Source organism: Acartia tonsa, chromosome 14, assembly GCF_053477335.1.
Source record: "Acartia tonsa isolate MP-2025a chromosome 14, ASM5347733v1, whole genome shotgun sequence".
Taxonomy (NCBI): domain Eukaryota; kingdom Metazoa; phylum Arthropoda; class Copepoda; order Calanoida; family Acartiidae; genus Acartia; species Acartia tonsa.
In genome coordinates, this window is record NC_137273.1 from 15,537,595 (window position 1) to 15,563,516 (window position 25,922).

Below are 25,922 nucleotides of genomic sequence, written 5' to 3' on the forward strand. Positions count from 1 at the left end.
CCCCCCGAGCTAGGTTGGCTTTCTGCAGGGCTTAAGAGCATTTACCTAACCTAACCTAGAAACTTACTTATATTTTTACAGGTTTTTTTCTTGAATAAACTGTGTCTATTAATGAAGACTTTATTTAAGATGATCCAGCAAGTCGGGGACCGACCCCAGCGGGCTAGGTGGGTGGCCCGCAGGGGTTAAGTGCATTTTTTCAATATATATGATGTGATACATCAAATGATATGTTTTTTAGGTCAAAGAACTCAAATTCAGAGCTAAAATAAGCATTAGAATAATCTGAAGCTAACCCCAGCGGGCTAGCTGGGTTGCCCACAGGGCTTAAGTGCATTTTACCTAAGCTAACCTAGAAACTTACATTTATTATTTTTTTTAGGTTTTTTTTCTAGAATAAACTGTCCATTCATGAGGACCTTATTTCAGATGATTAAGCAAGTCTAAGACCGACCCCAGCGGGCTAGGTGGGTGGCCTGCAGGGGTTAAGTGCATTTTCCCCAATATATATGTTGTGATAAATCCAATTATATGTTTTTTAGGTCAAATAACTCAAATTCAGAGCTGAAATAAGCATTAGACTAATCTGAAGCTAACCCCAGCGGGCTAAATAGGTAGCCCACGGGGCTTAAGTGCATTTTACCTAACCTAACCTAGAAACTTACATTTAATATTTTTTTTTTAGTTTTTTTTTCAAATAAACTGTCCATTCATGAGGACCTTATTTCAGATGATCCAGCAAGTCGAAGACCGACCCCAGCGGGCTATGTGGGTGTCCCTCAGGGGTTAAATGCATTTTTTTTTAAAAGTATGTGTTGTCATACATCCAAGTATAGGTTTTTAAGGTCAAGAAACTCAAATTTACAGCTAATAAAAGCATCAGACTAATCTGAAGCTAGCCACAGCGGGCTAGGGGGGATACCTGCAAGTTTTTACCTAACCTAGAACCTTACTTGTTTTTTTATGGTTTTTTTCTGGAATAAATTGTGTCTATTTATAAGAACATTATTTAAGATTTAAGACCCCAGCAGGCTAGGTGCGTGGCCCGCAGGGGTTAAATGCATTTTTAGTTGTCATACATAAAATTATAGGTTTTTTAGGTCCAGAAATTCAAAGGGGTAGTTTCACGAAATGCATTTGAACCTAATTTAGTGAACTGCATATTTTTTCCTGGTTGATTGGTTAAACTACATTTATATGGCATATATTTGAAAGAATTTCAATTTTGATAGTACAGTGTTAGCGATGGAAGAATTTAATATGCTAATAGGATACAATTTTTTTAATTTAATGTATACCACATAATACGAAAAAACTAGCATCAGGTTGCTATTGTGTTTTTTTAGCTCCAAATTGACTTTAAAAACCTATAGTTTCATGTATAACAACACATAATTTGGAAAATTTACCCCTGCAGGCCACCCACCTAATCCGCGGGGGTTAGCCTTAGGTCAGTCTAATGCTTAAAATAGCTCTGAATTTGAGTTTCTTGACATAAAAAACCTATAATTTGATGTATGACAACACATACTTTAGTAAAATGCACTACACCCCTGTGGGTCACCCACCTAGCCCGCTGGGGTCGGTCCCCAACTTGCTGGATTATCTAAAATAATGTCCTCATTAATAGACACAGTTTATTCAAGGAAAAAACCAAAAAGAATAAGTAAGTTTCTAGGTTAGGTTAGGTAAAATGCACATAAGCCCAGTGGAAAATCTACCTAGCCCGCAGGGGTTAGCTTCAGGTAAGTCTTATGCCAATTTTAGCTCTGAATTTGAGTTTCTTGACCTTAAAAACCTTTATTTTGATATATAACAAGATCTATATTGGAAATAATGCATTTAACCCCTGCGGGCCACCAACCTAGCCCGCTGGGGCTAGTTTCAGATTAGTCTTATGCTCATTCTAGCTCTGAATTTGAGTTAACTGACCTAAAAAACCTTTATTTTGATATATAACAAGATCTATATTGGAAATAATGCACTTAACCCCTGCGGGCCACCCACCTATCCCGCTGGGGTCGGTCCCCGACTTGCTGGATCATCTTAAATAAAGTCCTCATGAATGGACAGTTTATTCTAGAAAAAAAACCTAAAAAAAATAAAAAATGTAAGTTTCTAGGCTAGCTTAGGTAAAATGCACTTAAGCCCTGTGGGCAACCCAGCTAGCCCGCTGGGGTTAGCTTCAGATTATTCTAATGCTTATTTTACCTTTGAATTTGAGTTCTTTGACCTAAAAAACATATCATTTGATGTATCACATCATATATATTGTAAAAATGCACTTAACCCCTGCAGGCCACCCACCTAGCCCGCTGGGGTCGGTCCCCGACTTGCTGGATCATCTTAAATAAAGTCCTCATTAATAGACACAGTTTATCCAAGAAAAAAACCTGTAAAAATATAAGTAAGTTTCTAGGTTAGGTTAGGTAAATGCTCTTAAGCCCTGCAGAAAACCAACCTAGCCCGGGGGGGTTTGCTTCAGGTCAGTCTAATGCTAATTTTCGCTCAGAATTTGAGTTTCTTGACCTAAAAAACCTATAGTTTGATATATGACAAGATATATATTAGAATAAATGCACTTAACCCCTGCGGGCCACCAACCTAGCCCGCTGGGGCTAGCTTCAGATTAGTCTAATGCTTATTTTAGCTCTGAATTTGAGTTTCTTGACCTAAAAAAACCTATAATTTGATGTATCACAACAAATATATTGGGAAAAAAGAACTTAACCCCTGCGGGCCACCCACCTAGCCCCCTGGGGTCGGTCCCCGACTTGCTGAATCATCTTAAATAATGTCTATATGAATAGATACAGTGTATTTAAGTTAAAACCCTAAGAAAAAACAATTTAAGACAAGTTTCCACATCAAAATAGATCAAAAAAAGCCTAAAAACCCCATTTCCGCAGGGTTTTCTTACCTAACCTAACCTAAAAATAAAAATTTTTGGATTTTTTTGCCATTTAGATGTAATACCTATAGGACTAGGCTTATATACCAAGTTTGAAGGGTCTAGCTCAATATTTAGACCATTTTGCTCACGGTTTAAGAGCTTATGTCATTACGCACCCCCCCCTTATTGAAATCTTCAGCTTCAAACAAAAATAACTCACTGCTTCATTTAACAGAATGATGTGAGGGATTTCCCAGGGAGTAAGGGGGGGGCATTAAACTGTAAATTACATTGGTACCAGAAGTTTAAAACAATAATTTCTTAATTGTTATCTTAAAACTTTGGGTACTTTTATTTTATTCCTGTTGTTTCTAAACTAGGTTGTCTACTCTTTTCAATCAATAATTTTGCTTTACAGAAGGGGTAATTTTGGAATCATCTTTGGAAATGTATTTTAACTTACCGTCCATTGTCTAATCCATCAGGATTCCTGGGCATTTCCATTTTCTTTTCCTATAAATAGAATTTTTCTTAATTGTCATCTATTTTTCCTAGGATACCACTATCAGTACACAACATGACTGCCATCCATCCCAGTTCCAGGTTTGTGCCAGCACCAACTGGTCCAGTGGTGAATGCTCACAACCCGCCTAAACACCAGACTGCCAGGAAATCTGGAAGCTCCAGGCCTCCGGGTCCCTCTCCAGCCAACAGGAAATTTTAAATTAGAATTGAATGAAGAATAGTTATCTATCACATTATGTTTATGACAGTGGATATTAAAATGAAAATTATAAGATTAAAACCAGTTATGTTAGCCCGGAGGGGCAGAAGGCCAAGGCTGACCTGACTGTTAATAATTTTATGATTTTATTTTTTATTTTGATTTTCGTAGAAAATTGTTTGTAATACTATGCTATACTGGAATTGGAATATATCAATTAGAGTGTCAACAATATTGGTGAAAAGGTCAATAAAAGAAAAAATAGTTTGATCTGTAATGCAAAAAAAGGAAATGTCATTTTAAAAACTTGTTATTTCTAACTGTAATAAATAAGAAAAGTCTAGATGGTCAAGGGGGGGGGGGGAAGTTTTGACACATTTGCGTAAACAGTGAGTATAGGCTTTATCTTTGGACTGAGAGGATAGGTTATTAGGGATAAAATCATTCTTATATGATGAATTTCCCCCAGATTTAAGATTTTTTGGATAGGCCTCCAGGTTCCGGAGCTCCAGGCCTCCAGGTCCTCTCTGTACAGGTAAAAATTTAAAAAATAATTTTTTTTTGAAGAGTTAGAAGTCAACCTATGAAACAAAATATGCATATTTTTTAATGTTATTCACATATTTGAAGAAAAAAATGCATATTTTGTTTCATAAGTTGACTTCTAACTCTTGAAAAAAAAATTATTTTTTTAAATTTTTACCTGTACAGAGAGGACCTGGAGGCCTGGAGCTCCGGAACCTGGAGGCCTATCCAAAAAATCTTAAATCTGGGGGAAATTCATCATATAAGAATGATTTTATCCCTAATAACCTATCCTCTCAGTCCAAAGATAAAGCCTATACTCACTGTTTACGCAAATGTGTCAAAACTCCCCCCCCCCCCTTACTTTATTGGATTATTAGCAAAACAGTGTGGGAACAATCCAACCACATTATTGTTTAAATAGTGTACACATTTATGAAGGAAAACTAAGTTTATTTTCTTCGTTTTATTCATACAAGTCAGCATGAAATTAATCTCGTATTATGGGATTGCATTATATGTGACTAAATATTAACAAAATCTTTGTCTGCTAGAAATTCCTTTTAAAGTCTTATAATAACTATTTCATATTCGTTCGCCAAACAAATTCCCCAAAGTTTTATAATAACTATTTAATATTCGTTCCCTTAACAACTTTGTGAACTTTTAATGAATTAGTTAGTTTATTAAGTTGAGTGTCCAAACGTTTCAACCACTAATTAAATATAATCTACAGAAGGGGTAATTTTGTATATTAACATTTGCGATGTAAATCAATTTATCGGCCATTGCCTCATTCCTTTAACTCCTGATTCTAATATTAAATTTGAGTACAGGGTGCAGAAAACCAAGTCTCGTCACATCCCAAACATCCTGTTGAAGTCCAAACAGTCTGAGCTCGTGTCCAGACAACTTACTGTGGCCGCCAGGTAATAAATTACCCAACTAAACATAACCCGCGGCATTAACGCCTGCTTCTCGCTTTCGGGGGGGAGATGGTGGGTTCGTTTCTTACCACACCGTGTCATACTTGAATCGTTAGCAAAGGCACCTACTGCTGCTATGGCTGGTAAGTGACACTTATTGTAATAGTACCTTATACCTTAGCTCTAAGTCTAGTGCAACTGATAACCACTGCACAGTTAGTGCTTTCAGATAAAGGTTTTACAATCAAATAATAAAATATAACTTAAAATCCTTTACTTAATCTTACATGAAAATTCTTACATCCTTTTCTACCATTATGTAAATTTTAGCTTTCAAAATTTTAAAATAGATTTTTTTAGTATGGATGGAGATTCAGATATAGAGAGTATAAAGTTTGACTCCACCCCCGAGAATTCAGCTCCGCCCTCCCCGACCATCTCCGCCCACTCGCACCTGGCAGCACTTGGACTGGAGGCGACTAAAAGCAAAGTTGTTGCTGCACAAAAATCCTATCCAAGTCCTAGGTAAACAATTTTAATTTTTAAAGACACATTTTTGTAAAGTTTTTTTTAAAGATGATCTTGATCATGTTGTTGGGAATGAAAGCAAAATTTTCAGGTTTCATATTCTAGCTGAGGAGTCATTGGACTGTAAATTATACTGGTTCCCAAAGTGAAAAATATCACGACCTTTTAACAACTTTGTGTATCACAACTTTGCATTTGGTGTACATAAAATTCAGCTACCTGTGATTCTAATTGTCCTTAATAACCGATTTCAAGAGATCCTTTTTTCTCCTCTTGTCCAATATCCCCCTCCATAGCATTGCGTACTTCAATTTTTATGAATTGTTTTTGCTCAAGCTTACCAGTTTTACTTTTTAGGGCGCAGATATTAACCCAAGGGAGGCAACAATCTCCCTTAGTTCACCACCGCAAGACACAGTCTCCCCAACCCCTGTCAACCACATCACAAAATAAACAGCTGTTGACTACGTCCCCCAAAACAATTCTAACCAATCAGAATGAGTTATTTGTGGCGCGAAAATCTCGACCAATCAATGTCGAATGTGTCGATCTCTCTTCGGGGGAGGAGTAAATAAATTAAATATGAATATTTCATTACTCATGTTTTTAATAGATTTTTATTTTTAGCTTTCCGGATTTCTTTTTTCATAATGAAGAAAAGAAAAGATGTTTCTAAATTGAAATCATTCATAAATCCACATTTAATTGAAAATTTTAAATCTTATTTGAACTCTTTAGTTTTGTAAACTGTAGAATAAGCTAGTTAGATTAGTGATAAGATTAAAATTGTTTCAGTTACCCCTACCCCTCCCCCCCCCCCCGATCACACCCCATAAAAATTGAAAATTAAGTATTGTTATAACACCAATTCCAAATGTTAAAGGAATATTAATGATAATATTTATTTATGAATCAACTTAGAATGCAAAATTATAAATTTAAAGTTACCAGAAAATTTATCTAATTGAAATGTTGAAAATTTTATTTATATAAAGCAAATAATTTTATGTTTTTTCTTTTTAAAAATAAATTATTTCCTAGTACGATAAGAGGCAAAATTCTTTACATCTTGTTTATGTACAATACATCCTCTTTAATTGATTTTTAAATCCAAAAGCATTAATAAATATTGATATTTTATTCTCAATTATGTAAGAATTTAGTACTGAAAAAGGAATGGTACCTTTCGCAAAATTACGTAAAGTTGTGAGTAAGATAGTCAAATGCACTTTTTAGGTCAAACTGTTTTTAAATATGCGTTTAGTCAACATTAAGCGCATTTGACTGGAAGCTTGCCCAAAATTTTGCGGAATATTGCGAAAGCTACAATTCCCTTAATACCATTTAATAAACAAAACTGTGCTCAAAAGTTAGATAATCTTTATAAGATTTACTCGTTTAAAATATAAGATCATGTTAAAAATTAGATTAGATTTTAAGATTATATTTTTATATCGAATATGCTCTTTTAATGTTAGCAAATACTCAAACTCATATAAAGAATTTATTTTAAAATCTGTTATTAAAAGAAAATTTGATAAAAATGTCTTCTGTTAAAAAATGTGATTTTTTTACTTGCCTTATTTCGTGTAGATATGTCAAAGCTTTATTAGGCGGTTTCCCGTAAATTGACTTGCGACCACATAAACCCCCTATTTTAAAATAGATTTGGTTAGGGTACTGGGTACTGGGATCAGGCCTCTGCAGTGAATAGGCTTAAAGCAAACTTTATCCCTCCAATTTTCAAGGGGGGGTCGGATCTGACACTTTTGCGTAAACTTGGTGCATAGGCTTTGTCTTAGGAGTGAGAGGATAGGTTATTAAAGAAATAAGTTAACTTTTGGGGTGTATTTTTCTTATATTTAAAAAAATTTGGATTTGGCCTCCAGGTTCAGGTGCTGCAGGCCTCTAGGTTGTCTCTGGGCAGGTAAAAATTGAGAATTTTTTTTTTAAGAGTTAGAAGTCAAATTATAAAACAAAATATGCATTTTGAATGTTATTAACATATTTGAAGATAAAAGATGCATATTTTGCTTTATAAGTTGAACTCTTATACCCCAAATTTAAATTTAAATATTAGGCTGGGGATTTCTGTGGTCGCTAGGTACTTTAAAGGAAAGCACCCTTTATTTTAAATAGAGATTGGGGTTATTTTTTTTCTATGTATGTATGTCTAAATTATTTTAGTATTATTCCATAAAATTATCCATTATATTAAAGGGCTTATTTTTATCTTGGAAAAATTCTTTTAAAATAATTTAGACACACTTTCTGAGGAAATACCTATTTCCTTTTAACTAAAAAATGTAAATATTATTTTTTTAGAAAAACTGCGATATACTTATCTTAAAAAGAATCTTTCATGTAAATATGAATCTAAAAGAGATAGTAAACTATTTTAATTATGGATGGAGGGGGGATATTTAATCAATCGTGCTAAAATCATGAGTTTTGATCATTTGATGCATCACACAATAGCCAGGGAAGGTATACTAGACTTGTCCATTATCTTATCTCTTAGGATCCTTAATAATACTTAATAAGTTGTTTTTGCACGACTGGTTAAAAATTTACCCCACCCCTTCCCCCCTTCGCGTCTCTGATATTAAAACCGTTGCATTTAATATAATCAGTTTTAAAAACGATAACTTTATATAATTACACTTTTCGGAAATACGAAGGAAGGTTTGTTTTCTTCAATATATTAAAATGCTCAAGACGGCTGGTCAAACGGTCATACTTTATTGGAGCAGCTTAACAAATTTTATCAAAAGCACGGCAAATGAAGACGCGTAAATAATAGCGCGTTTACGTATGCAACGCACTGTACATTGTAGTTGGGCTTTAAGTATTCCATGATACATAGTTTTTTCGCATGGATAAGAACCTGTTCTAATCCACCAGATATTAATCGGTTTCGAATAAATACGAGAAAACCAGTTCCAATTATGTGCAAATCATAATCTGTGTTGCCATTCATTTTGCAGCATTTGAAAATATTTTTAATAGTTATTTCTCGCATCGTATTATAAACGGCTTTCCGCGGATATAGAATGTACAATTATAAGATTAAAACCAGTTTTTTAGCCCCTAGGTGCCGTAGGCACGGGCTAAAAAGAGCTGGTTTTAATCTTATGATTGTACATTTTTATATTCGTAGAAAGCCGTTTATAATACGATGCTAGACATAGTTTTTTCGTATGGATGAGAACCGGTTCCTATCCACCGGATTCGAATGAATACGAGAAAATATCTTTCTTCGTATTTCCGAAGTTTTGATCTATTATCTTTACCAGTTATACTCTTCCCTGAAAATTTGGGTAAAAACAAACAAAAATAAACCATATTTACCCCTGTAAATTGTCATAAAAGTGATATTAACTCAGCCATAACGCTGACAAAAAAAAACCAGTTGAATACATTATTTTTTGCTTCCTACGACAAATACAAAGTTTTAGCTTCGATACTAAAATGTCTATTTAACTTATTAAACGTAGCTGTGTTTAGTGCCCTAGGAAAATGGGGATATATGTCACCGCTTTTGGTCTACCTATTCTGTTGACGTCATAGTAGAGGGAAAGGGAAAGGGAAGGGCGAAAGAAACCCTAGAAAAGAGATGGGGTATAGGGTAGGCCAAAAGCAGCGACGTATATCCCCATTTTGCTAGATAGCTACTACAAACTTTTCAAAAATTTCAAACATACCATTTTAGAATAATAATAAATTCTTTTAATGTTAAAAGATAATTTTTTAAGGATCGGACCCGATTATGATATTTTTAAGTATTGATTCTATTTCTCGTTAAATGATTAGTATTAAAATTACTAGTTACTAGTTTATATGCCAAAAATATTCATTAATAATAATAATAATATTGTATCTTTAACTATGCTACTTTAAAATAAAATATTTTTCTACAAATTTTTTGATTTATTTAAGTACCTACTGGATGTTTGTTTACGTTGTAGTGTAAATTACACTGGTACCCAAAGTTTTAATGGTTGTTTCTAAACTAGTCGCGTTAAAACTTTTTTAACCAATAATTTTAATCTTCAGAAGAGGTCTATCGTACTTTAAACGATATTGTATCTATAAGGGACGTCCAAGGGGGGGTAGAGAGGTGATTAGCCCCCCTCCCTCCACCCCAACAAAAAGTTTTTAAACATTTTTAATACATTTCTAAAAATCTATCAAAATATTTTTTAAAAAATCCTCTAAAACTTACGTATGATATCTTTTAGTTAACAAATGATTTTTGGTTACGTAAGTACACTTTTACTTTTAATTAATTTTAGGTACGATACATTTTAATACCAAACAATCGTTGTATATTACATTATTTTGGAAATTTTTATTAATAGCGAAGCTACTTAATAATTCACTTTGTCTAGATAAAATTGCAGAAAATCACAGTGCAGATTTCTGTGACATGCGCATCTAATCTATATACATTGTTTTGCCCGTCTGTCTATCGGTTATGTTTCATAAGATGTAACCTCTATTTTTTTAAGGTTATGTGATTTTCTTGGATTTTTTTGCATATTCTCTCTCTTTTCTTTATTGTTATGAGAATTGTACAACTTCTATATAACTCACTTTGTTACTTCGTTATCTATGGATGTTGTCATCCTTGTTATTTGTTAATATTTAATCACATCCCTATAGAAAAGAAAGACTGTCATTTGTTTGAGTTATCATGTAAAAAAAATCGCGCTAGATAACCTAAGTTACCTATGTTATATGTACTTACAAAAATTTTTATTTTTAAAATCGAAGCTTTCTACAATTAGGGTCGGTCCGTACATCCGAGACGGATAGCTTTCTTTGTTAATTTATGGCATATTAGAATTGTCCTATAGATTCCAAACTATGCATGATGATTCCTGTGGTAGTTAGGTACGATTTAGAAAGCGTAGCAACTATATAATCTTTACCAACATGTCCGTACGTCCATTTACAACCATTTTTTATGTGGTTTAATCATCCGATTCATCTGATTTTTGGAGTTCTGATTCGTATTACAATAAGGTATAATATTATAAGCGAAGCATCTCTATAATCAAGTCAGTATGTCATTAAACAGTAATCTGTATTTTAAGAAGTTTTGCAACAACTTTACGTATAATTTTGTCAAAACTTTATTATATTTTGTATATCTAGTTCTGACACACTATAAGAGTTAATGATCTGTCATACCGTTTCAGAGCTTCGCTTTTTATGGATGTTGTCATCCTTTTTTTGTCTGAAGCTTAAGATGTAGGGATTTTATTGGTCTGAATGGGTTGTACATTTCAGGGAAACGTTTTAAGTATCTTGAGCTGGTTTTAAGCTATTTTAAGGACAACCCCACACCACCTCACTCGCCTCTCCATAGAGGCTCGGGACGAAGCAACTAGAATTTAAAAAATTATTAATAAGTATTAATGTTTATTTTGCTTTTTTAGGAGAATTTAAAAAGTTGTAGCAAATAATTCTGTGTGATTAGAAATTATTCTTTCCAGGTGCTTAAATTTATATTAGTTTTAAATATAAAAGAATAGTTATTTATCGTATCGTATTGTTATCAGCTTTCCGCAGATGTAAAAATCTACAATTAAAACATCATATTATTACCAGAAAACGGAAGTAATTCGATGTCAAACATGATTTTTCAGTATAGCTGAGAACCGGTTCAAATTCACCGGGTATTAATTGGTTTCGATGCCATACTGTAACTTTTTTACCATGCTTACTCTAAAAAATATTATGTTTCTTTTAAAATCATATCAATATTAATATTCATAGATGATGAAAAAAATTGTTGGAAGCTTCTTGACCAGCTCAAAAATGGCCTACAAAGTCAGAACATTACAAACATCTCAAAAGAGGTAAAGTATTAAAGTAAAAAAAGTAGAGGGGCATAAGAATAGGTAATTCTGCCTACAGGTTATTGGAATTTTGAAATCAGCTAATAGCGTCGGAAAAATAAACACTGGCAAGTACCTACAGAAAGCAATTAGCTAGCAATCAAACAGGAGTCTTTACCACTTGGGCCAGGTAGTTGTCTAGATTATACATTTATGTCTATACTTATACATTTATTGTTAAAGTGGTAAACCTTTTTGACCAAGGACATCCAAGCTTTGAGGATGGTAAAATGAGTAGTTTCAAAAGTTTCTAGGGGGGTAATTTAATGTATTTTTTTTTTTTTAAACTTTCCTGGACGTCTATGATGTTTACATTAATTTTTTTAGGGAAAAACTACCAACTATTTTGTTCACGATGATGAAACCCATAGCAAGAATTACGTCCTATGTTCTGGGACGTAATGTACGAGGAGCCTGGCAAAAGTTACCCCAGGACCAGCAAAGAACGTACATAGAAAGTATGAAAGCAAATAGGTGCATTTAGCTTTAATTACAATTATTTTTTCCAATTTCCTATAAAGTAATAAGGTTTTTTGTGTCTGGCGCTTAAGATTTCAATTATTACTGAACTTATTAAATAGTTTAGGTAAGCTTCACATTAGTCCTTTAATGGTTTTAGGCTATTTTTTACATTCTAGGATGGTTTAAAGCTATATTTGTACCCCCTAGATGCTAGGGGCATATTCTTTAGTATTCTATAAAACATTCCTTAATTATAATAATTTCTTTCTAATTCAGAGGGAAGTTCTTGCTATCAGGATTCTTCTCTGGGGCTGGACTCTATTACCTATACGAGAGTCACATACAGGTTAAAATTACTTTTTTTAAAGCGAAGCTTTTCTTTAATTGTGATAGGTCCGTACGTCCGTTAAGACATGTAAGATATATCCATTTGATTTTAAACTTTGCATGATGATTCCTTTAACAGTTACGATTTAGGAAGCGTAGCAATTCTATAATCATTACCAAAAAGTCCGTAATTCATGCTAATTTTTAACTTTTTTAACAACTTTTTTATGATATAATATTCATATTCAATGGTTTTTGGAATAATAATTCTTAAGTACAATATTATAATCAAATCCTAAATATAAAAGTTTGTCCTTTCACTGTATTCTATATTTAGGCCCATATTTGCAAGAAACTTATGTACAATTTGTTGAGACTTATAAATTGATATTCTACACAGATAGTTCTGACACTCTACAAGTGTTAATGTTCGTTTGTCCAAACGTTTCAAGGCTTCGTTTTTATGGATGTTGTCATCCTTGTTTAATTGAAACCTTTGTTAGTATTGTCCAATCACCGGACGGAGGAAATTTGTTGCTCTGACTCCAGATCAAGCAAGAATGATTGGCGAGGCTAATTTTACCCAAATTCTGGAAGAAGCAGAAGGCAGCATAGTTCCAGAAACTGATCCCGTTTATTTGCAGGTTATTTTCGACATTAGACAGCTTTTCGCGGATCCTTAAATGAAAAATTATAGGATTAATTCCAGTTTTGTCAGACCCGAAAGGCCGAAGGCACTGGCTAACAAAACTGGTATGAATATCATGATTTTTATTGTATTAATCGTAGAAAGTTGTCTATAATTCAATACGATGCATGATTTTTCAGTTAGAACTGGTTTTAATCCAGTGGATATTAATTGTTTTTGAAGCCATTCAGCGTTAATTTTATTTTATTTTAGATATCAAAAGTGGCTAATGCAATATTACATGCTAACAGAGACCTCAGTCAAATCTATGAAAAGGTAATTATATAGGGATCTAAAGGTATAAGACAATGGCCGATAAATTGCTGTACTTCCCCAATGATAAAAATTACCCCTTCTGTAAATTGCAATTAGTGGACGAAACGTTTGAACACTCAACTAAATGAACCTACCGATCAAAATTTAATAAAAGTCCCCAAGATTCTAAAGCCAACGAATAAGAAAACGTATTAAACAGCCCAATGTCCCCTCCCTCCCTAAATTATATATGCATAAATGGATGTTATCGTAGAATATACGTGGATGTTATGATAAGGAAAAATTGTTGTCAATGTAGGTTGCTTATTTGTCAGTTCGTTCATCCAGTAGGAGGGGAGGGGATGGGGTTTATCGGTATTCGAAAATCTTGTGTAAGGTCCAAGTAATGATATATCCATTTATGCATACAAATTTAAAATTCCTTATATATTTTTTTGAGGTAGACAATATTATACTTTTTTTTACAGACATGGACATTGACTGTTATAGATGCTCCGGATGTAAATGCTTTTGTTCTTCCTTCCGGAAATATATTTGTTTACACTGGGCTTTTACAGGTAGCTTTAAAATGTATATGTAATATAAATCCTTATAATAAATAACAGGATATCTGGGAGTGCGTGTCTGTCTGTTTTTTAAAGGATCTCGCTATCCAATAAACCAATATGGTTCTTGTTTACAATGTAGTTTATAAATATTTTTTTTTTTGGGGGGGGGGCGAGAGGGGAGGTCCACCACCTTTCTGTTAGAAATCACCCCTAGAAAAGATGTATGGCTTACTGAACTTCTCTTCATACAAAGGTGCTAAGAATATTTTCTTTTTAAAACTACAATCTAAAGTGGGGGATCGGCTTCCCAATCTCTATCCCGGCCACATCATGGACCCTAAGAGGCCTCTAAGAGCTCAGCTGTTAGTAAAATATAAAAGTTTATGTTAACTTTACTTCAAAACTACTTTACCTCTAAAGTCGGTTATTCTTTTATATGTTGGATCATGTATTAGGCCATAAATCTTTCAAAAATGCCAACTAAACAGACCTTTTTTTGACCCAAGATACTGAAGCAGTTACTTTACAGGCCCAAGTAATCAGTTTTGAAATAGCTTTCTATTTCATGGAAAATTAATGAAAATACAAAAAATCTGTTTCGAAAGTATTTCAGCAGAGCTATGGCCAAGGACATGATCAAACATAATAAAAAACTAACGGACTCTTGACATGTAATGGCTATAATCAAATTTTTAGTAGCGAAGTTTTTTCTTAATATATTTGTCAGTCCTTCCGTAAATCTATGGGGGAAATGTGCTTCTCAGCTGCTATCAAAGATAGACAGCTGAAATTTTTAGTGAAGATTCCTAATATATATGCGCATCTGCTCTATACATTTTTGTCCCTCTGTCTGTCGGTCAGGTTCAAAATACAGAAAATCTTATTATTTCAGTTCCAAAAGGCATCAGTTTAAAACTTCAATTTAAAGCGGGGGGGGGGGGGTGGTCGACTTTTGTCCTTCCCCATCAAGGGCTCTTGGAGCCTTTATGGGAGTATCAACTTATATTATAAAAGTATGATAAGTGTTAAAGTTTATGTTAAACATATTACCTCTAGACATGTGATGGCTATGATGAAGTTGGTGTTGTCTTGTCTCATGAAATAGCTCATGTTGTACTTGGTCATGTCGAGGAGAAATTAACAAGGACTTCATTCTTACAGGTAGGTACAATCCTTATAATAAAGTAACAGGATGGCTGTCTGTACCAAAGGATCTCGCTAAACCGCTGAACCTATTTGGTTCTTTTTTACCGACTAACTTTTCATAGGTCCTGGGAAGGTTTAAAACTTTTTTGGGGAGGGTAACACCACCCTCCCAAGAGAACATTAGATGTATTACAGAACAATAAATATAGAATATACAATACATGGGTATTATGACAGGGGAAAAATCTTTGTCGATTTAGGTAGTTAACATAGACATCACTCATGGTCAGTTCGTTCATCCAGTATGAGAAGAGGGGATAGTGTAAAGGGAGCTGATGGGAGGGATCCTCATTTTAGCCAGCTACAAGTTGTACTTTATTAGAGTACATCATGTTAATCTGCTCTAAGATCCTAGTAATAATAAATCCATTTACAGAACATCAAATTGCCTGAAAAATTGTAAAAGCACAGTATACATTATTTTAGATGGTTTTACTCGTTCCAATGTCGCTGTTATGGGTTTGGATACCTCACGACGGAATTGGATTTGTAACTACTTGGTTTTTCAATTCTGTAGCTGATATCATGCTTGAGCTTCCTTTCTCTAGGTAACATTTCACTTTAGAAATAATTTAATTAAATTTCACGATTCATTTCATGTCGAAGAATTCAATTTGGCGAGGGAAAAAAGTCAACAAAATTTGCGGCAGTGTGGCGATTTTGCCGCCGTATTTTCGTAGTTCGATTGTCACCCAATAATGCAGAAATAAAATTTTTGTCTTACTGTTTGGAAAAAAATTTTTTTACATCTTTAATTATGCATATATTACAAGAATATAATTTTTAAGTTATTTGAATACATGCTATAAACTTGAAATTATTTAAATAAAATGCTTTATAAATGCATATGATATCATAGAATAGATAAAAAATAAAAATAATGGGTTTATTAATTAAAGTTTATATACATTCCAGGGATCAAAAGGGATAAGACAATGGCCTATAAATTATTGTACATCCCCAATTATAATACATAAAATTGCCCCTTCTGTAGCGTAAGCTTAGTTGTTGAAACGTCCCCAAAGTTGTTAAGCCAGCAAATCAAAACGTTATCATAAAACTTTGAGGACCAGTGTAATAAACAGCCCATTTACAGATTTATGGAACTGGAAGCAGATGACGTAGGGTTAACATTGGCAGCAAAAGCTTGTCTTGATGTAAGGAAAGCTCCGCAGTTTTGGAATAAGATGTCATCAAACCGTGATGGTGCCTTACAAAATGAGGTAATAACTTTTTCATTATTCCCATGTTTGCAAAGAAAGTTTATTGATTTCTTATTAATACATTGAGTATATTTTTCAAAAGAGACGAATTTAATTTATTTTTCCAGTATGGCTTCGAAACCGGTTCTCAGTTTACTGAAAAATCATGTACAGCATCGTATTTCAGACAATATTCCACAAATATTAAGATAAAAATCATTAAATTAATACCAGTTTTGTGAGCCCTTTGGCCACTCGCAGTTTTAATTGTAATATCCGCGGAAAGCTGTCTATAATGCGATGCTATAAATAACTATTAAGGCCTTAGAATTCTTGTCCACCCACCCAGCTGATAAAACCAGACAAGAAAATCTTGAAAGCAAGATAGAAAATGCATTGAAAATCAGGTAAATTGTTTTTATATCAGGGATCTTAAGGGATAAGACAATGGCCGATAAATTGATGTACATCCCCAATGGTAATACACAAAATTGCCCCATTTGTAAACTTGATGAAAGCCCCCCAAAGTTGCGAAGCCAAGGAATAAGAAAACGTTAATATAAACTTTGGTGACGAATAGTGTAATAAATAGCCCATAGTCCTTTATCTTTCTATGTACGTATCAAAAGATATTTTATCTTAACTTTATCAATCACTAATTGTATATTGTTGGTGAGATGCGACTGTTACCCAGCTGCAATATGGATGGGCCCCCACTAGTTTTGGTTGTATTTCTGAGCTCAGCACCTATAAAAACCTACTCCTAGACACGTTACAATCCCTATCTACAAATCATACTCTTGTTATTATTGAATTTAACTTTTTAGATAAGGACAAAATCTTTTTTCATTTCAAAATGCATCAGATTTCATAAAAAAACTAATCTTGCAACTCTTTTTTCAATTGTCAATTCAGGTTGCTAACATGAAACTCATTTATTGTTTAGTTCGTTCTTAAGGTAGAAAGGTAGGAATAAAGGATGTGGGTATCGCTATTTTAGCCCGTGAGTTTCACTTCCTTAGATAAGATGAAAATCTGGTGTAAATCCAAGTAATAATATATCCATTTTCAGAGCTGAATGTGGCTGTGAAGACCTTACTAGAAAAGCAAAGACAAACTCCAAAAGAAGCTCCTAGATAAAATAATTGAGAATTCTGCTATAAAATGTCAATAACGTGTTTTGATTTTAGTATAATAAATTTATTGTAAAATTTGTAGTTATAAAGTTATAAACTTTTTATTATCTTCATTTTCACCAGATTATCTAAAATGCAAATTGTCAATACCACAAAAACAGCAACATACATGTTTATTATGTAAAATTATTTTTGAAAGTACAAGGATCTTTAAAAAAAATACCCTATATTAAAAATATCAAATGCTATTATTATGTCTAACTTACATTAAATGAGAAGTCATGACACATTTGCGAAAACAGTGAGTATAGGCTTTATCTTGAGCATAGGTTAATAGTAATAAAAGTTTACTTTTGAAATGATATTTCCCAAGATTTAGGATTTATTAATTTTGGATGTTATCCATGTATATTAAGAAAAATTCAAATTGCAATCCTCCAGATGACTCTGGACACGTAAAAACTAAAAAATATCTTAATACGAGATTTGTCTTATTGAACAAAATAGGAATCATAGTTTAGGCTTTATTCTTTCTGAAAGTCTTAGGACAAAGAACTTTATGGATTCAAAGCTTTAGGCTCTAATCCCTTTTTCAATAATACGTTGTAATCAATCTAAAAATCCGAATTACGGATTAAACCCATTTTTATATAGGTGAGCAAAATATCCAACACAGCAACATCAATGAAGTAGGTAGAATTTTCATATTTATTCATAATGAAAGGTTGATGTATTTACACAGTATCAGTTAATAACAATAATTATAATTATTTGGACCAATCAGCGTCAAATATCTGATCATGTGACTAAAAGAGAACCAATAAGAGACAATAATTTGTGACCAATCATAGCCTAGTGCCTGATTTGTAAGAACCAATCAGGATAATAGAATCAAATCAATAGTTTTTATAAATTCTTTTTAAAAAAAATTATGTAAAAGTGTTAGTTTCTTAAAATTTTGAATAAGAAACAAATTTAGAAAAGAAATCAATTGGATTTAAAAATATTCTTTAACAGCAGATTAAGAAAGGTTAAAATGAAACTGTCTTTTAAAATAAAAATTTGATCAAACAACTCTGTTTTTGGTCCTCTTAATGACAATGTGCAAGAAAAGAAATAAGATTGAATTTAAAAGAATATCAGAAATATTAATAAAAACTATTTACAACAATATAGTAGAACAAATAATTAAGTCTATTAAACTTTTGTCGTATTTTTTACTTTAAATTTGTTAAAGTTTTACAGAATTAAATGATTTGTTTACAGTGAGGGTGTTAATTTTTATTTTATAAAATGATTGTAAAACATAGTAAAATATTTTATTTGAAGATGATTTAACCCTTTCAAGAGTCTAACTTTTTTCTATACTTTTATACAGATTATTTAAGATGAAGCCCCTTTTTAATGTTTAACTAATTAAAACAAGGTAAAATTAAGGCATTTGTGGTTTGTAAAAAAACATTAATATAGTTTAATATATCATTTTTAACTAAATTATATTAACTAAAGGGGTCTAGAGACAGATAGTTAAATGGTTTTTCATTTCATTGTGCTTTTTAACCATTTTTATTATTAAGTAGTATTAATTGTATTTTGATAACAAGAGATTTATAGTTAAACATTTTCTTCACTGTATTTACATACTTTATGTATTTTGGGGTTTACAGTATTATAATTAGTGAGAAGAGAGAGAAAATTTAACTCATTATTTTCATATCAAGATATATTTTCATTTTCTGAAATAAAAATTTATCTTAAAAGATTTTCTTTTAATTGTGAGTAAAAAATATACTTTATGGTCTGTTATTTACAATTGGAATTGCATTAAATTAAAAAAAGTGATTTTTAATCTATATTTCAGGGGATTTATATTTACAAGGGTGGTACATTTTTGTTGTAATTAAGCAAAATAAATTCTGAAAAATAATTTTTGCAGAATTTTTAATTGTAAAATCATTAGATAATTGTATGAATTTTACTTTGCTAATTTATTTTTTTATTATCAGTTTTCAATTCATACATTATATCATAGGAAGATTATAAAAATGGGAATTTCTTTCATAAACTTTATGAAAATTTACAGAAAAAAATATGTTACAAGCTAGTTTTGGGAGGTAAAATTTTAGAGGGCAAAGATGTGAATTAATTTATCAGATTATTGATTTCTGGCAAGCAACACTTTATAAAGTTTCTGAAAGAAATATGTAGAAATAATTACTAAAATTAAGAATGATGTTATGAATCAAATATCAGAATCAGGGTGCTGAACACATTAGGTTTCCACTTTTTCTTCACACATATATTAAGTAACAAAGTGAACATAATAATACTCTAACACACAGTTTTTTACAGTAGTTTTTTTTTGTGTGTGTTTTGGTATAAAATTAATGATTTTAAATATAACAATAAGGATATGTATACAATTCAAGATTCACAAAAATTTCTGAATAAGCAGCCAGTTTGAATAAGATTTAGCTTTGAAAATTCACCTTTACATCTTTTTAATAAAAGATTTAAGTAAATTTATAAACAATTAGTATTTTTAGAACTATTTGAATAAGTAATAAAATTTCAAATAAACCTAACTTATAAATCAACACATCTTCTCATAATTAAACAAAAACTGATTGTTTAAGCTTTTTGAATAAAATCAATGTCAAATAACAAATTTATATTGTGATTTACAAGTCTACATGTTATAAATGATTTTGCAGATATAAAAACTAGGGGGAAATAGAGCAAAAGTGTTGAAATTTATCATTTGCAAACTATATACAAGCAATGTATAGATGATAGTGGGGTGAACTAGATGTTTAGAATCCAAACTTCTTGAAGAGACCCTTGCCACCAGACAGAATACTGCCTGCAGCCCCAGTAGCACTGCCAGACAAATCACCCAATTTGCCTGTGACACCACCGGCTGCCCCTGTAAGACTACCCAGGCCAGACTGCAGGCCTCCTGTGAGACCACCTGTAAGACCTCCCAACAGCCCCCCACCAGCCTCACTGGTTGGTGGGGCTGCTGAGGTGGCTGGAGCAGCGGGAACACTGGCATTGTCATCCAGGCCAGGTATGCTGAAATAATAACATGTCAATCAAATCTGATATTTCAAGTTTTTCATAATAAAAACAAATTATATTATGCATTAAAATACAAGTCTTGTCATTATATTAAGAATTAGGTTCAAACAGGGGTTAAATGAAAATATAAATCATAATTAAAGCTTTTGTTTCATTCACAGATATTTTTTGATTATTTGAATGACTCAAAAGCTATTAAATTCCTTATATCTAAGATTAAATTTAAAATCAAAGTTCAATACTCCTATGGTCACATAACTTATCTTGAATAATAGAATGTAATTCTTGCTGATTAGTTATTGTGACTATAACTGATTGATTAATAATAGGGGATTTAATTAAACTTATCTCATATTCTTTTGCTGAATAACATTTGTAACTGAGGGGATAAAATATTACAAAATAAAGTAAATATTATTACTATATGGTTTTCTTATAAAGACTTCAGCTATAATTATGTCATTATGACAAATATCAAAGCTGATTTCATTACAAACCAAATCATTTATTTATTCCATTAATTTGAAAATTATCCTTAAGTTTGTTCTAGACAATTTGGCTTTAGGTAACTTTTAAATTAAATATAGCATAAATAAACTAATATAAAGTATTGAATCTAAATGACTACAAATAAAAACTTCTAGGTTAGTGAAACTATCGAGCGTGTTACATAGTTCCAACTGCTGTAGTGCATTTTGTGGACTGGTGCTCATAATAAATCACTATTTTAAATGGAAAAATTTCAGTTGTTTATAGCATAAAAATAAATTCTATTATATTCTGAATGATTATTTCTTGATATTTTGAAGTACCTTTTTATTAAATATTGAAAAGTAAAAAACCTGCAACTTCTGTCTTTAAGCTACTTTATTGTTTTTTAGTCTTTTAGCTATTTGAACAACAAGAACAAATTATTTTTCATCAAAATAGTGCTAATGATCATCTACTAGTTTAGAAAACAAGGGAAAAATAGTAATGATTTCAAAAATGTAATCAGCAGTGCTTGATTAATTGCAGTAAGACCCAATATTTTTTTTTAAAGTCCCAAACAAGAGTGGTATTGATTCTAATTCATTAATATTTATAAAATATTGTGCAGCTCCTGAAATAAAACAATCATTATAAAAGATTAACTGAACCCTTACCTAAACTGGATATATTTAATATTAAAACCTTGTGATAAATTTATTTGATTTTACAGTTTTTTGTTTGTTTTTAACATTTATCAATAAACCAAAAGGAATTAGAACTGGAAAGATTGTCATTAAACATCAATATTGAAATTACTCTTTTCATATTTATTAATTGGTTTTATTTACAGGGTTAAGCCAACAAAGTATTTTAGAGTGTTGGTGGTCAAACTTTTAACTAGGATAAATAATTTTAAAAATGTCCTTGATTCCAACATAAGATTTTTTAAAATTCTGAAATACAATTTTATTCAAATGCTAATAGGTTATTTATAGATGTTATTTTAAGTCCACCCTATTCAGTTTGTTTTTAAATAAAAATCATAAAATAATTGTTCCTTCTCTCCTTTTCTTTCAAGCTCTAATTAAATGGTCTCATTTGTCTAAGTTTTGAGACAAATCAAAATACTATCATTATATTGTGGATTATACATATTATTGCAAAAATGGGTCTAAAATTTATCACCATCATTTAGGTATAAATATGGTCGTCATTAATGTGACTTTCCGAGTGGCTAGTACAAAATAGGGTGCTAGGACAAAAATGTCTGAAAACTGCTTTGCCAAATTTTAATATATACTTAATTTAAATTTGTTGATAACTAAAAAAAAGGAATTTGTGAAATAATAAAAAGAAGGTCACATTAACTTCTTTCTAATTATATTTAATTAAGATTTTGTTACTTAAATGGTTAAATCTTTACAGTCTTTGCCTGTGATTATACAAGTTGAATTATACAGTTAATTTCAGTTTATCATGTATTTCTTTTATATTTGTCATAGCACCCACACTGGGTATAGTCTCAGCCCCAGTACAGAAAAAGGAAAAAACTCAAGAAAAATTTTGAAAGGATTGGACAGTGATTGAAATTTGTTAACTCACGCTGCTGCCGGAGCCGCAGGAGCAGGCGCTGCCGCAGCTGCAGTGCTGCAAAATTTACATAATTACTAAAATACTCAAAAATTCTGATATAAAGATTGACATTTATATATGAGTTTCTATTCTTCAAAGTAACAATTAAAAGGGTGTATTTTTTTCATGTATTTTCTGTAAAATTTGATGTAACCTTTTATTCAAATGCTCTTAGTAAGTCAAACTGTTCTTAATTATGACTAAATGTATATACATGAAATGCTCATAATTAAGAACAGTTTGACTTTATAAGAGCATTTAACTAAATGTTACACAAAAGTTTTCAGAAAATCTGCGAAAAAATTACCACTAATTAATTTTTCCTTTAGGATATAGAAGAATGAATTCCAATGCTTGACAGCAAAGGCAATGATAATTGACAGGGTTAATCATAGAATAGCTGTGTCTATTCTAAAGAATATGCTCACACTTTATTTTTAGCAACAATATGACATGAAATAATTATTCATTATTATTCTATTTATTCCTAATCCTGAAAATAAATTACATATTATGAGATAAAATCTAGACCAAGAACAATTAATTTGAAACCAAACTTTACAAAAAGAATTTTTTGTAAGCGAAGCTTTTCTTTAATTAGCGTAGTTCTGTCCGTCCATAACGGTTAGCTCTTTTCGTTAATTTAGCCATGTTAGAATTGTCCTATCAATTTCAAACTTGTCATGATGATTCGTACAATTTAAAAAGCGTAGCAGTTCTATAATCGTTACCAGAAAGTTCGTACGTCCCATTAAAACATGCTGATTTTTTACTTTTTTGACAACAATTTTTCATGTGACATAATTTTCCTATTCATCTGATTTTTGGATTTTTGATTCATAGTACAAAATAGTAAAATGTTTTAAGCTTAGCTTCTCTATAATAAGTTCCTAAGTATTTCCTTAAACAGTATTCAATATTTCAGCAGTTATGTAACAAATTTATTTAAAGTCTGCTTTTTCAGCTGTGACACTCTACAAGTGTTAATATTTTTTTGTTCAACCATTTCAGAGCTTCACTTTTATGGATGTTGTCATCCTTGTTTTAAATTGCTTTTATGTATCAAAAGATTTGTTCTTGTCCCTATTAGTTATTACTGATGAACCCTAAGGGTTCTAGCAGAGCAGGTCAACTTGCTTTAAAGTAATCATAATCATATTTTGGACAGGATTATGGTGCCTGTAAAAACCATTTTGCCTCCAACTTTTATAACAGTCAAAATATTTTTTTTTATTTTTATACATCATTTGATTTTTCTCTTGATATAAAGTTAAAGTATTTAAAGTTAAAGTTATAAAGTATTTTTGTATGTACAACTATTATACATTAAAAAAAAATAATTACATCTTTTTATAATCATTTTGACGCATCAAAAATTTGTTGGTAAAATAGCTTTTAGTTGGGTTCCATATTCCCTGCTCCTGGATTCATACCTGTAGGAAACACTTTGCAAATAAGTTAAGATAGTTAGTATTATATATTATTTATGGTTTTTTCCCCTTTTGATTTAGCTGAATTTTTGAGAAAAAAATTCCTCTCTTTTGAGAAATAAAAGGCATTATATGAAATAAAGGGAATTTACTATATCAAAAAGGGGTCATTTTTTGTGTATTTTTCGTTATGATGGGTGTGACCTTTTAGTCAAATGACCATTTCATATAAATACATTTAGTTATCATTAAGAATAGATTGACTTAATAGGAGCATTCAACTAAAAGTTTACACCATACTTTACAGAAAAAAATGACCCCCTTTGTCAAATTCAATGGCGATGCAATCCTATGCTCAAGGCAACCCTAAAATAGTCTAATAATAATTATTTCTGTTTATACCCAGAGATAGAGGGGACAATGGGCTGTTTATTAAACTAGTCCCCAAAGTTTTATAATACCGTTTACAAATTCATTAGCTTAACAACTTTGGGGACTTTAGTTAAATCTGATTTGTTGGTTCATTAAGTTGATCGTTCTGAAGGGGTAATTTTGTTTGTTATCATTGAGGATGAACATCAATTTACCAGCCATTGTCTTATCCCTTTTGGTCCCTGGTTTATACCTGTCAAGATTAATAGGAGCCGGTGCGGGTGCTGGAGCCGGAGCTGGGGCTGCAGCCATGCTCACAGGCTGTTGCTGTTGTTGCTGTTGCATTTGCTGCTGAGGCTGCATTTGTTGTTGCTGCATCTGGAGGCAGATAACATTTTATTTTAAATTGGATGTTCAATTTATAACTTGCTTCAGTCAACAAAAATTCAACAATTGCTATTGTCTGGTATGGTTCAAAATGGGTGATAGTGAAATAAAAAATTTAAAATTTTGATGTATTTTATGCTTTCAATTTTCTGTTTTCCTACCATTTTACCCACTTCAAATAATAAATGTCATCCCTGTTGTTGTTGTTGCTGTTGTTGGCCTCCTCCCATCATTCCTCCCATGAGACCACCACCCTGCTGTTGCATCATCCCTCCCCCAGCCATAGTCTGCTGTCCCATAGCAGCTGGCTGTTGGACACCGGCAGCTGTTGAGGTGCCGCCAGTCATCTTGGAGAGTCCACCAAACAGCCCACCCATTAGGCCTAGTTATCAAGGATGTAAATAAGTGTTATTTTCTCAGAGAAAGAATTTTCTTTATGTTCAACATTGGAATATAATATGCTGATTGCTAAACTAGTAACAACTTTCACATAAACAATCTTCAAAAGTTCAATTTTACAAGATATTTGTGTAAAAGACATTTTTTACATCTTTGCCTGATTTAGCTGGCTGGGCTGCGGTGGCGGCTGGCATTTGTTGTTGTTGTTGCATGGGTTGACCCATCATTGGTTGCTGTGGCATAACCCCTCCATTTGCCATAAATGCTAAAAAAAAAAGAAAAGATTATTTTTTATTTTCAACAAAAACTAAAAACACTAATTTATGTAATAATTTGACAACATTGTGTATATGGCTGTGTTTTTTGGGGGAGTTGGCATCTAACTGAGAATCAAAGTCTCTATATAAAAGCCCTTTTTTATTTAAATTTGTTGATTTTATCTGTAGTCTACATGTAATATTATAAATAGCATGGTCACAATTACAACAAAGTTTACTCAGCAACAGGTACAAGTATTCTGAATTAGGCATTTATATAAGGCAAGTATTTAACTTTATACAAATCAAGAAAAAGCATGTAATAGATTCATAGTAAACATTTACTTGAATTTAACAAATAATTTGTCAATAAGGTTGTATTCAAGAATTCTCGTCTCTGTTTCTATTGATACATTATTATTACAGTCAATACAACATCATGTTAGTTGGAAACACACAGGAACACAATTATGGAGGATAACAAACATTCTTCACAAATGGATATCTTCCTTTTTTTTCTTTCTAATGTAAACAAATTAACAAAAG

At 31.8% G+C, this 25,922-nt stretch overlaps 4 protein-coding genes across 24 annotated transcripts in view; 2 read left to right on the plus strand and 2 right to left on the minus strand.

The window, feature by feature from the left end:
- Positions 1–9,517, plus strand: part of ova (ovaries absent) — a 22,424-nt gene extending 12,907 nt beyond the window's left edge. Inside the window, exons 22-27 of one of the 16 annotated variants that reach the window (XR_013874832.1) lie at positions 3,449–3,603; positions 4,975–5,071; positions 5,429–5,593; positions 5,954–8,281; positions 8,870–9,047; positions 9,352–9,517. Coding sequence is in view for 1 of the 16 variants with exons in the window: in XM_080147803.1 (XP_080003929.1) it covers positions 3,449–3,603; positions 4,975–5,071; positions 5,429–5,593; positions 5,954–6,167 (631 nt within the window). In the remaining 15 variants the exon portion in view is untranslated. Of the gene's footprint in view, positions 1–3,448; positions 3,604–4,974; positions 5,072–5,428; positions 5,594–5,953 lie in introns of all 16 variants that reach the window. The other 15 variants (XR_013874826.1, XR_013874823.1, XR_013874827.1 and 12 more) reach the window with 15 other exon arrangements.
- LOC145305336 (uncharacterized) overlaps positions 1–25,922 on the minus strand; it is a 137,517-nt gene that overhangs the window by 105,051 nt on the left and 6,544 nt on the right. The gene's annotated exons all lie outside the window — the stretch shown is intronic.
- On the plus strand, positions 11,024–17,424 carry LOC145306434 (metalloendopeptidase OMA1, mitochondrial-like). Its single transcript, XM_080148529.1, has 12 exons — positions 11,024–11,097; positions 11,381–11,463; positions 11,830–11,976; positions 12,241–12,310; positions 12,795–12,935; positions 13,193–13,255; positions 13,723–13,812; positions 14,860–14,964; positions 15,436–15,557; positions 16,106–16,232; positions 16,533–16,618; positions 17,284–17,424. The coding sequence occupies exons 2-12, from the start codon at positions 11,381–11,383 to the stop codon at positions 17,345–17,347; spliced, it is 1,098 nt and encodes a 365-aa protein (XP_080004655.1). The 5' UTR covers positions 11,024–11,097; the 3' UTR covers positions 17,348–17,424.
- The window catches only part of LOC145305922 (uncharacterized), a 137,451-nt gene continuing 129,570 nt past the window's right edge, over positions 18,042–25,922 (minus strand). For 4 of the 6 annotated variants that reach the window (XM_080147800.1, XM_080147799.1, XM_080147802.1 and 1 more), the window contains 5 exons: positions 25,277–25,384; positions 24,915–25,102; positions 24,587–24,711; positions 22,502–22,546; positions 18,042–20,422 (listed from right to left, as the gene is read on the minus strand). In XM_080147800.1, the coding sequence (XP_080003926.1) occupies positions 20,161–20,422; positions 22,502–22,546; positions 24,587–24,711; positions 24,915–25,102; positions 25,277–25,384 (728 nt within the window). In that variant the 3' untranslated portion in view covers positions 18,042–20,160. Of the gene's footprint in view, positions 20,423–22,501; positions 22,547–24,586; positions 24,712–24,914; positions 25,103–25,276; positions 25,385–25,922 lie in introns of those variants that run through there. The other 2 variants (XM_080147801.1, XR_013874816.1) reach the window with 2 other exon arrangements.